Consider the following 12,543-nt stretch of genomic DNA (forward strand, 5'->3'; position numbering starts at 1 on the left):
GCCATTATGGAAAATAGTATGGAGTTTCACCAAAACTTTAAAATAGAACTATTATATGATCCAGCAATTCCAGTTCTAGGTATATATATCCAAAGGAAATGAAATCAGTATCTCGAAGAGATATCTGTACTCCCATGTTCATTGCAGCATTATTCACAATAGCTAAGATATGGAAACAACCTAAATGTTGATGGATGACTAAAGAAAACATGTATATATGTATATATTATTCATATATTCTGATATATAAATATTACTATTATATGCACAAATATCAATATTATACACACATATACAATGGAATATTATTGAGCCTTTAAAAAGAAAAAAATCCTGTCATTTGCGACAATATGCCTGAACCTGGAGAACATTATGCTGAGTGAAATAAGCCAGACACAGAAAGACAAATATTGCATGATCTCAGTTATATCTGGAATCTAAAAAATTAAAATTAAAAAATGCCAGACCTGTAGTAACAGAGAGTAGAATGGTAGCTACTAGAGGCTGGGGCATGGGGGAAACGTGAAGGGGAAAAAAAAAGTAAAATGATTGTTGCCTGGGTCTGAGGGGAGGGGGCCATGGGGAACTATTGTTTAATGGGTACAGAGTTTCAGTTTAGCAAGATGAAAAGAGTTCTGGAGATGGATGGTGGAAATGGTTGCACAACAATATGAATGTACTAAATACTACTAAACTGTACACTTAAAAATGGTTAAGATAGTAAATTTTATGCTTTACTTTACCACAATAAAAAAATGGAAAAAAATTTGTAAAAAAATTATTTGCAAATTTTCAAAGTTAAAAAAAAAGATACAAGGAAACTTTAAGCCACTAGCCTTTCAAGCTGCTAAAGAATTTTATAATAGCATCTAGTGGCAAAGATATGCTTTTTCTTTTGGAGGATGGGGTGGTTTTGACATCTTCATAACTAGATGAGCACTTTCTAATGATGGATAACCGTGTATCAATTCTGGAAGAACATAATATTAAATTAACATGCACCTTTAAAACCCTAGGAAGGAAATAAGCATCATATTTATATTACTTAATGGATTTTGTAACTTTTTAATACATCAGAAGCCTGAATTGAAGCCGTTTAAGAGACTTAATGAGTGGAAATGGTTAAATAAACCAAAGTCTCTTTTATTATAGTGAAGTTACATATATATGTTCTCTGTATGTGTGTGTGTGTGTGTGTGTGTGTGTGTGTGTGTATACACTGTTATATGAACAACTGACATGAGAGTAGCCTTTGAAGACCCACCAGCCTAGTATTACAACAGAATAAGCTGGGTTTAATAATTTAAACTGCCCCCCACACACATAGAAATATTAATACATAGTATTTTTTGTTTTATGATGTTAATATATAAATACTGTCAGAGATACTGATTTTTAATATATAAAATACTGTCTGAAATACTGATTTTTCGGTTTTCTCCCCAAATGGATTAGATTATGGAAAACTATCTGAGGCTGGGAAACAAATCTGCAGTTAAATATTGATGAATGATGGTCTTGAGAACACTGGTGTTTCCAGTGACTGGAAATAAATAACTACAAAAACTGAGCCAAAGCCCTCCCAGCCCAAACATGAACAAAGAAATGGACATAGTTTATTAAATCTTAGATGCCATCAAGTTTAAGTTGTATTATTTTAGGTACTACTAAGAAAGAAAACAAACTGCCTGTTAAATAGGACACACTATTGATTATAAGACATATCCTGAAAAGAAAAAGACATGTCCTGATTTAGAGATGCTCAAATATGGCAAGTGTGCCCCTTGGAATCAATGAAATAAGATAATTCATGAAGTCCTTTAGACATAATCTTTTAAAAAATTTATTTTATTTATTTATTTTTGGCTTCATTGGGTCTTCGTTGCTGTGCGCAGGCTTTCCCTAGTTGTGGCGAGCAGAGGCTACTCTTTGTTGCAGTGCGTGGGCTTCTCATTGCCCTGTCTTCTCTTGTTGCAGAGCACGGGCTCTAGGTGCGCAGGCTTCAGTAGTTGTGGCACGTGGGCTCAGTGGTTGTGGCTCACGGGCTCTAGAGCGCAGGCTCAGTAGTTGTGGCGCACGGGCTTAGGCTCCGCGGCGTGTGGGATCTTCCCGGACCAGGGCTCGAACCCGTGTCCCCTGCATTGGCAGGCGGATTCTTAACCACTGAGCCACCAGGGAAGCCCTAGACAAAATTTATAATGCAGAAGAGACGAAGTCCTCAAGCACTACTTCAATAAGGATGATTTTACTGGCACACCTCATTTCAGTAATATTTTACTTATGCATGACTAATGCAGAACTTCGATTTTCAAGAATACTCATGTTTCTGGATGCATTTCTATGTGGCTTAACACTCAAATACTGAACTCCCAGATGACCCAATTTATCTTCCCTTAAAATTATGTTTTAAAGGTTATACACTGTTGTCACTGTAGCCATGGTCAATATTTACTAGATTTCCCACAGGTCAGCACTTGATGTGGATTATCTTCCTTAGTCCTCAGAGCAAGCTTGTAAAGTATGCACCAATATGATTCCCTTTATACAGGTGAGGAAGCTGAGGCCCAGGAGGCTAAGTGACTTACCCAGAGTCACATTGCTAGTAGGTAGGGAAGGTAGGAACCCTGACCTGTGCTGGTAACCTCAATGCTCCATCATCTGGACTTGGAGTCACACCCACTGCCAACTTCTCCCCAGGTATTTAAAGGTTTTGACCCATAAGATGCAATCCAGAACCTGAGTGTCCCAAGTTTATTGCTGAAATGATTCAAACTGCCATTTCCATGTCCTTTCCTTCTCATCCATTCTACCTCATCCTTTCCATTCTACCTCTCATCCATTTATCATGCAAAAGATGAGAACTCTCCGGGATCTCTCGGGACAGGGGGCAAGTTAGCCAAGTCTCCAATTCCCAGGGCAGCTTGAGACCAGACCACCCCCAGCCATCACCCCATCTTGGGGCTTTTGATCCAGTCCAGGTTCTGAGGGGGGCAGGGACCCAGCATGGTATATGACATAGAACCAACATGTAACCCATGATAGGGAAGCAAATGTTAGATGCATTATTTATGAAATTTATACTGTCAAGCTTAGTTTAAATGCATACTAGTCATCAAAATCAAGCTATTACTAACAAAATATTCAGGATAAATTAAGAGAAAAAGCAAGTTACAACACAATTTGAATAACATGAGCCCCCCCAAAATATTTTATATACACTGAGAAAAAGAGAAGGATGCACATTTAAAAAAATCTTAATTTTTGAGTAGCTGGAGTAATAACTAGTTTATATTTTTTTATGGTTTTCTATATTCTGCTATATATATATAGATTATATATAATCAAGGGAAATCCCAAAGCCAGTTTAATTAACTTCTGCCTGATACTCCATTCTGAAGTCTTGTTACTTTTGTACTCACATCATTACTTCAAAGGAAATGAGTTCAAAATTGGCAGTTTTAACCAGTGCTGATGGACTCAGAGATTTGCCTGAAACAAACCTGTCTTGCTGGAAAATGTGCTTTATGGCCCACACTTTCCTTTGGTTACAGCTGAAAAGAGGAGAAGCCTTCCCTTCTCCAACTGGTAATACTGTCTCAAGAATGAAAATAAAAACAGATCCCTGGACATGAATGAATGAGAGCACAGAAAGGTTACAGGGGCCTAAGCCGGGAGTTGGCGTCCCCTTGACTAAGAACACCATCCAAACTGGCCCTGGTGCCAGACCGAGCCCTGAGGCCACAGGTGGGAGGTGGCAGTTTCCTGGCTTGAGAAGGACATGGTCTAGCCACAGATCTACCTGGCTCTGGGCTGCTCATTTTAACAAGAACCTTACTGATGAACCAGCCCAGAGAGCGTCTCTGTGGAATGAATTGGAAATATGAAGCAGGAGAGGAGAAATGGTCCTGAGACCCAGGGTCTGAGTGGCCCTGTTTCTAGGACAGAGGAGGTATGAAGGCTTGGACTGATCATTTAACCTCTACGGGTTGGAAGGTGTGATGTCCAAGGTCCTTACCTAAGCTGCTATTCGGTGACTCTGACTGATTTTCCGGCTCCAGTCCTGAAGAACTTATCTGGACGCAAGCCTGGAAAATCAGTCTATTTATGTCTTGGCACCAGGACCCAGGTGCCACATATGCCATGCATGTGTTTCCCTTTTTGCTTTTATATCACCAAATATCTATTTTCACTGGATGAAAGAGGATCTACGTGGCGAATCAGCCTTTCCATTCCTTAAACTTTTTCTTTTTGCCTTAAACTTCTCCAGCCAACAATGTGTGGGTCTGACCCAGGTCAGATGGGCTACGTTCGATTTTTTTATTGTTCCTCATGTATACTATCTTGAAGTCTGTAAACGTTTTCGTATCTAAATATCTTTAATGACTTAGTAAGAGTATTAAATCTAATGCTCTTGCAACTACTTCTGGATGGAGTAAAACAGTTTCTAGAGAAATGTCTGTTGACATTTGACATCTAAAAGGAATCTGCAGTTGGTCACAGCTGTAAGGAAAACAGCACCTACTCAAATGCCTTCACCCTGCTCTCACTGCAAAATGAAATGTTTCAAGAAAGATCTGATTGTCTGTTTTCCTGGATCAGAAAAATTAGTAAAGTACTGAATTTTCAAGAGGAAGGCCTAGAGCTTTGTCAAGGTGGAAATATCTTGTTACTTAGTTTGAGAAACGCAGATGAAGTTGTTTAGATACCTCAGAGCTGAGTTTGGCCGTTGGTCCATGAGGGAGAATTGCCACAGACCTGGTGGGAGGGTGCCGCCAGCACGGAGGGCGTGCAGGACATCGGTTGGGATGAGCTGGCAAGAGGGCGCTGACAGGAGGTCAACGGGTGAGAGTCCTGGGGGTTTAGGTGGCAGAGGGAAGCCAGACTTGGGAAAGAGTGAATAATAGGAGAACCAAAATGAGCTGCTGGAAGAAGCATGTGAGCATCTGCAAGGGCAATCGTCTTCTGGAAAAAGCTGTTCATGTCTGCTTGCTTCCTAGAGAATTACAGCTGGAGCTACTGACGGGCTGAGTTGGAAGACGACGTGGAATTCATCTCATTTGTTTGAAATTCACATCTGTTCAAGATGGTGATTTTGATGACCTTACTTTAACCTAAAAAACTTTGCACCTATCACCCTTCCAAGCTTCTGAAAAATATATGGTAACTTTCTTTCTCCCATTGGTTGAATGACAATGTTAAAACTAACTTAGGGGCACCTCTATGAGTCACTGTGACATCATGCTAAATGCTCTATACATATGAATTCTCACGATAACCATCAGATGCCTATACTATCATTATCCTTATTTTAAATACAAACTGAGGCTGGGGGGGGGGGTTTGACCTTTGACCTAGTGCATGGGGTACTTTAGGTATTTTAGGAAAGGGTCATTTTTGGCAACAACGAGGCAGGAAGAGATTCAAAGACAAGTATAGCTCAGAGTGGATCAAGAAAACACTAGACGGGGCTTCCCTGGTGGCGCAGTGGTTGAGAGTCTGCCTGCCAATGCAGGGTACACGGGTTCGAGCCCTGGTCTGGGAAGATCCCACATGCCGCGGAGCAGCTAGGCCCGTGAGCCACAATAACTGAGCCTGCGCGTCTGGAGCTTGTGCTCCGCAACAAGAGAGGCCGCGATAGTGAGAGGCCTGCGCACCGTGATGAGGAGTGGCCCCCACTTGCCGCAACTGGAGAAAGCCCTCGCGCAGAGGCGAAGACCCAACACAGCCAAAAATAAATAAATTAATTAATTAAAAAAAAAATTTATAAAAAAAAAAAAGAAAACACTAGACTATCTTGAAGGGAGACATTGCTCTGTAGGTCACTAAACAGGATAAATTAGTCTTTAGATTAAAAGACCTTCCAAATTCTTTTCCAATCTTGGATTCTACAAGTCTAGTATTTGTGCTATGATATGATTTTCTTACAGAAGCCAATATTTTAAAATGCAAACAAAAGTGAGTGTTAGATTTCTACTGGGAAATATCTCGAGGATAACTGGGAGGGGCCGTGGGAGCCCCGATCCCTCTGGTTGGAGTGTATGGCATCTAGTCACCCTCGTCACCTCTTAGCCCTGTGATCCCCTCTTGGGGTCTTTGCTTCCGCTAGTCGCAACATGTGGAACAGCTTGCTTCCCCCCTCCATTCCAATGCAAATCCTACAAGTTTCAAAATCAACGTCTCACATAAAACCTTCCCAACTAGACTAACTCCAGCCTACAATGATCTTACCTGTTCCTTGCAATTTTATGTCCCTCTAGGCTTCTAACCCTGTTTTCTAGCACTTAATTAAATATTATTTTATATACTTTGCTAGTTGCTTTATGAAAATTGTTCTCATAGCAAGTTTATGCATTTCTTTTTCAATTTCAAAAATGGGCCATAGAGTAGGTCATTTATTCATGCTTATCAGGTAACAGACAACCGTCGGCACAGCTGCTATCATGATCTCATTACCTTAAAGGTGATTCAATTGAGGATGATCTGGAGCTTGTTGGTCTCAATAGATATAACCAGAGTATTAAAAATTAATAACAAGCCAAACTTAATTTAGGATCTATTTCTAAAGTAAGAGTCGATGGTCCCAAGAGTTTCTAATAAGAAAGATGAGGTAGAAGGAACCTGAAGACATGACGTCATAAGCAAAAGTGGTCATGCTGACCCAAGAGGCTGACCCTCCAACCTCACACCCCGTGGCCCATTGCAGCGTGGTGCCCACCCTTCTCTGCCGCTCGGCCTCTCCGTCTGAATTAATGCTCCTGCCTACTGGTCCTGTGCCCTTTGAATAGTTCCAGCTCACCCTGAAGGAACTGTGACATTTTAGTGGTGGGTGAGGCTACTCCTTTGTAAAAAGTATATCTGTCGGGAATGCAGTTTTGGGAAGAAAGACACTATTTAAAAAGAAGAACACTATTCCTTTGACAGCCCCACAGAATGGGACAAATGAATTAGAAAGAGCAGATCAAGCGCAAGCTGGTAAAAAGGCCTGGGAAGCTGTTGAGTGCAGCCTCCTGTTTTAAGCTGGTCACCATATTTTGCCATGACCAATGAATTCTACCGTTTCAATGGGAATATACTGGCTGAAACACAGTCAAGAAATGCTTTTCTTGGAACATGGAGAAGGAAGTAAAACTAGGAGTAGGTTTAAAAATGGCTCTTAGGAGATTTCCCTGGTGGCGTAGTGGTTAAGAATCCACCTGCCAATTCAGGGGACACGGGTTCGAGCCCTGGTCTGGGAAGATCCCACATGCCGTGGAGCAACTCAGCCCGTGCGCCACAACTTCGCTCACCACAACTAGAGAAAGCCCACGTGCATCGAAGACACAACACAGCCCAAAACAAATTAATTAATTAATTAATTAATGAAAAGAAAACGGCTCTTAGGATAACACATTCTAAATGGAAAACTTTTGGTGTCATAAGTCGTAAGCGAGTATGAAGAGTGTTTTAGCCAAAATTTCATGAAGTGCAGCTAACAACTTGGCTCGAAGTCTGATACATACAGGTAGTTATCTACCCAGAAAATAACGTAGTAGCCCCTGACATGGTTAATTCAAGAGCCTAAAGTACTAGACATGAGGTAAATAAATGCTATGACCTCTTCAGAACCACTAGGTATTATTGAACTAGAAATCACTCCTAACTAGGCAGTTTTTTCCAGAGTAAGGGACTCCCAGGCTCTTCCATGAGATTAGACCTCAGGCTGCCCAGGATCAGGATGGTTTCCAGAAAAAAGTCCACAAGGCCACCTTTTGATTAGGGCTTTCCTTGTTATACCGTATAAACTTCTGAAATAACATGATTTCTTTCAGATCATCTAATTTTGCCTCTCTTGAAACAAGATACTTTTGGGGCAATGTAACTAATGTGACATCTTTCAATCCATCTTCTCTTTGCCATTAGAGAGTGTAGCAGTACAACTACTGTTAAAGTGGAAAATGCCTGGCAGTAAGAGACAATAGGCTATTTTCTTTTTATGTTGCTCATTGTAAAAATAAGAAAATTAGTAATTATTGAGAGTGAGTATTTTTTAAGGGAGGTTTAGTAAAACCCCAAAACAAACAAATAAAACCCCCTTTTCTTCTGTTTACGATTCCATATAGGATTGATAAAGCTTTTTCCCCAAAGGGTTAGAAGCTTCGAACAAGAGAGATTAAATAGTTGGTGTGGGAAGTTTAGACCTTATACCATCTGGTCTCTTTACTTATTCCTTTAACTTCTGTTGGTAAAAAAATCTATTCCGCCAAGGGCAGTGTTCCCCCCAGATTCAAACAACAAAATGGTCAGAGGGCAGCGGTAAAGGTAGAGAACGGACACGTGCCTGATAGCAGAGCCCTTAGGATTTGTTCTTGGAATTAATCTACTGGGCCTGACTAAGCCCTGTGTACCTCTGCTATGGGACCAGTGTGGCTCCTACACTGTTGCTTCTCCAAAGTACAGGGACAAAGAACTGTGCTCAACAGTATGTGCAAAGGGCCTGTGGCCTGATGGACAGAGTAACCAGATTGAATCATGGAAAGGTATTTATGAAGGGAACTTAGGAAACACTCATCATTAAGTATGGAAAAAGAAAAATAAGAACAGAATTACTAACTGTCCCAGAAAAGCAATCCTACCACTGCAATGTCTAATTAATTGGGGGAACTTCTCATTTAAATTTAAGAGCATAAGTTCATCTTGACTCTACCAGTAAAGTTCCTACACTCTTAGCAGAACTCAGTCTTCCATCTCACGATAACTCGTAAGAACTCTTCAGAGGTGGTAACATTTATGCAAACGAAATGTAGAATTAAATTCCAGGTTGAGGGATTCAGCCTGTGCCTTGATCACAAAACTTTTCTCCTAGAGACCAGCAAACATGTTACCATGGTGAGGAAGTTATTTTAGTCTATTCCACTTTGAATCTCTTTCTAGGGCTTGAGCACTGCAAGGAAGAATTAAATCCTCTCAACTCCTCTGCGAACACATATTTTATTCTTCAAAAGACAAATCCTGGAGATAAGAAAAATAATATCTAGTCCTCTGGATGGGTTTAGCTAGCTGGGTCATTTAACTTAGCCCTGGAGCTGGAAGACAAGTTTCCCTCTGGACCAAACTTTTCTAGGTGCTGGGGGAAAAAATCTTGACAGTTTCCCCCATCCTTTATAATTCCAACCCAAACACTATAAATTAAAACCGCAGAAATCAGCCTCTGGTGAGAACAGATAAGGCTGAACAGAGTCCGATTCTACCCCAAAAGCCGGCCCGTATCTGTGGTACTGACAGCTGGGGTTTGATCAGCAAAACCAGCACGAACCCTGGTGAGAGATCTAAGAAAAAGTGTAATCTTCTTGATGACGTTTTATACTCCAAATAAGCAAATCTAATGTTATTTTGAGTTCTCTCTTCTGCTATTCTTGAATTACCCTACATTTTTCAGCTTGGCCATTCAATAGTACTTCTAATTACACTGGGTTTCAGGGGCTAAACCAATAAAAAAATTAATTTGATTTTTAATGAGTTTTTTAAAACTAATAAGAAAGATACCCTTTTATACATATTGTCAAGGATGGAAAGTCAGGTTCTGGTGGCACCAGTTATTTTCAAACTATTTTAACAAGTCTGATGGGGTCCTGAATAAACAGAAATGAAGGTATTTCAGAGATTTATTTCTTTTTCTATAACACTAGACACCAATCACAGGGGGACAAGAAAAAGGTTTTTACTCATAACACATGACAACTTCTGTTATATTCCTCTGTTAGGGCTGAACTGTGTCCTCCCTCATATTTATATGGGGAAGTCCTAACCTCAATTACCTCAGAATGTGACCTTATTTGGAAACAGGATTTTTGCAGATGTAATTAAATTAAGATGAGGTCATACTGGAGTGGAGTAGGTCCCTAATCCAGTATGACTTGTGTCCTTATAAAAAGGGGAGATTTGGACACAGACAACACACAGGGAGAGTGTCATGTGAACATGAAGGCAGAGATCAGGGTGGTGCATCTACAAGGCAGAGAACGCCAAAGACTGCCAGCAAACCACCAGAAGCCAGGACCAGATTCTCCCTCATAGACACCAGAAGGAACCAACCCTGCCAACACCTTGACTTTGGACTTCCAGCCAGCAGGACTATGAGACAATTAATATCTGTTGTGTAAGCCACTCAGTTTGTGTCACTTCATTATGGCAGCCCTAGCAAACTAATACACCTTCCTAGAAAGAAATGATCATTATCAAGACCTACTTATTTTTTTTTAAATAGATTCTTTCACATTGAAATTATCCCGAAGAGGAAAAAAAAAAAGTTTGCTTCTTACCGTCAGCTCTTGGGGAAGAGAACTTGGCTTCTTTATGTTGATCTCAATGCTACTGTTGTCTTGTTTCAGCTCCATGGGGGACCCATGCACTCTGGCCACACCTTCAAACATCTGGGATTTGGTCAACGAGGGGGCAAGTGCCACCGTGGGACACTCTCTTTCCTTTTCCTCCTCGTCAACGTGAACCGTCTCTCCATTCATGGTGACTTTCCCATCTACCTGTAAAAACCGGAATGAACAAGAACATGCTATTCCCCAGCAAAAGACTATAACAAAACAACACGTTCAGAATCACCTTAAATCATTAGCATTTAATAATCATAGTCTAACAAAGAATAAGGTCTTTTATATGCTTCGGTCAGTTCTAGAAACTAGGGCTCCTCTAAATGCCATCTTTGAAGGCTTCTTTAAAAGGTGGTCTGCTGCTTCACGTTAGAATACATATCATGTTCACCTTACTGTGGGTCTGTTTTTATTTTGCAGTATAGAAAATCAAGGGCATATTTGGGTTCCAGTAATTTTTCATTTACTTTCTGACTGCTAATCCACAACTTTGAGATTTTTTTTTTCTGATTAGCATATTAAATTAGGCGGAGCTCATCTTAGATCAGGAATATTTCACAGGTTATCCTGTCATGGTCGGGAGCAATGGGTACTTTTTGGAAGCTATCATGGAGGGCAGGGAACCTGGTGCTATGCTATGTGACAGTAAATTCGTATTTCTAGTTAACCTGACCATCCCAGTTTCTTCAAGAAAAAGAGGCCAAGCACATTAAAATATTTTTGTTTTGCACCCATGTCTAGGGAGGGTGGTGGGAGCAAGAAAGAAGGAGTGAGGGTGGTTAGTTTGGCTTATTAAAAGGCATCTAGAAATCTCTGTCTTAAGGTCTGACAGTATGTAGCGTGGTCCTGAAAAGAAGCTCTGCAGTGAGACAGCCTCAGAGTGAGTCCTGGCTCTATTGCTTAACAGCCATGTAATCTTCAACCTCGGTTTCCTCACTTTTATGATAATAGTATTCCTTAATGATGCTGTATGGTGATTTTACTGATTAATATATGCACAGAATTTAGGACAGTATCTGACACATTGTAAGTACGTAAATATTAGCTATTCTTCTTACTAAACCTTCTAAAATCTTTTAAAAGGAATAATAGAAGGGCAAATGCTAGTTATAGTTTATTTACCCTAAGTCAGTGGCTTGTATATCTATTGTCTGTGATCCATGAAGTTGAAATCACAACTGAACGCACACACGTAAAGATAACTGAAACGAAGTTTTGCAAAATAATATTTACCTTTTTTTATGTGTGATGCACTAGGCTGTTTTTTAAACATTGTATTCTATTCTACCTCCTTTTTTTTTAAAAAAAGAATGCTGATTCCAAACCACTAAATTGATTTCATAACCTAGCAACAGGTGGCAACTCTCAGTTTGAAAATACTGCCTTAAACCATTTTACTTGCTCTTCCTTTACTCTTAAATCTGTTGTACTAAGAAACTGAGCCTGTATTCCCTGTCTGCCGTGCCCACCTCCTCCCCACAAGAAAACCCACACACGCACACACACACACCCCTTAGCTTCAGTTCTGGCATTATCTGGCAACAACTGTTCCATTTACATACTACCATACACGTGGGTCCACCCACTCAATGGTGGGGCTGTGAACAGGGTTGACAGCCATCAAGACCTATGATGAGTTGAGGGCTCATTGGTGAGCCCCAGCTCTAAAAGGATCTCTATCCAGTTCCTCAATCCACCTCTCCTGAGGCCTCCACACTGTCTTGCCACAATGGCAAGGGACTGGCTTTTCTCAGGGCCAAAGTCTTGCCATGAAGTCATCTATCCTAATTCTTCTGTTTAAATGATCACATTGTGCTGTTTATATTAAGGATAGGAAGTGGACATCTGGATTAATTGATCAGCTGCCTTAGATACCAACTTAAATAAGTGTATTCCCTATCCCTGTGCTGGGCCACCTCAACACCAAACCTTCCTTCATGAAATCTCAGACAGTGCATCACCGTGGGCCCTAGGTGAAGGACAGCTGCTGAGGTCCTTAGGTGGCCTGCCGAGCACATATGATCACGTGTGTATCTGTGTGTGCACGAGTCTGCATGATGAGTAGCCCTAGGTGAAGGACAGCTGCTGAGGTACTTAGGTGGCCTAATACAATAAACAGTTGCTGAGTGCCTAGGCACCTATGCCAGGCTCTCAGGATGAAGCTAGGAACAACAAAGACACA

The 12,543-nt window shown here is 40.7% G+C and overlaps 1 protein-coding gene across 26 annotated transcripts in view; it reads right to left on the bottom strand.

Moving 5' to 3' along the window:
- The window catches only part of LIMCH1 (LIM and calponin homology domains 1), a 347,828-nt gene that overhangs the window by 44,993 nt on the left and 290,292 nt on the right, over nt 1-12,543 (bottom strand). For all 26 annotated transcript variants that reach the window (XM_082464141.1, XM_082464142.1, XM_082464140.1 and 23 more), the window contains one exon: nt 10,299-10,517. In XM_082464141.1, the coding sequence (XP_082320267.1) occupies nt 10,299-10,517 (219 nt within the window). The remainder of the gene's footprint in view (nt 1-10,298; nt 10,518-12,543) is intronic.

This window comes from Balaenoptera physalus (genome assembly GCF_965194825.1).
Source record: "Balaenoptera physalus genome assembly, chromosome: 5".
NCBI classification, from domain to species: Eukaryota; Metazoa; Chordata; class Mammalia; order Artiodactyla; family Balaenopteridae; genus Balaenoptera; species Balaenoptera physalus.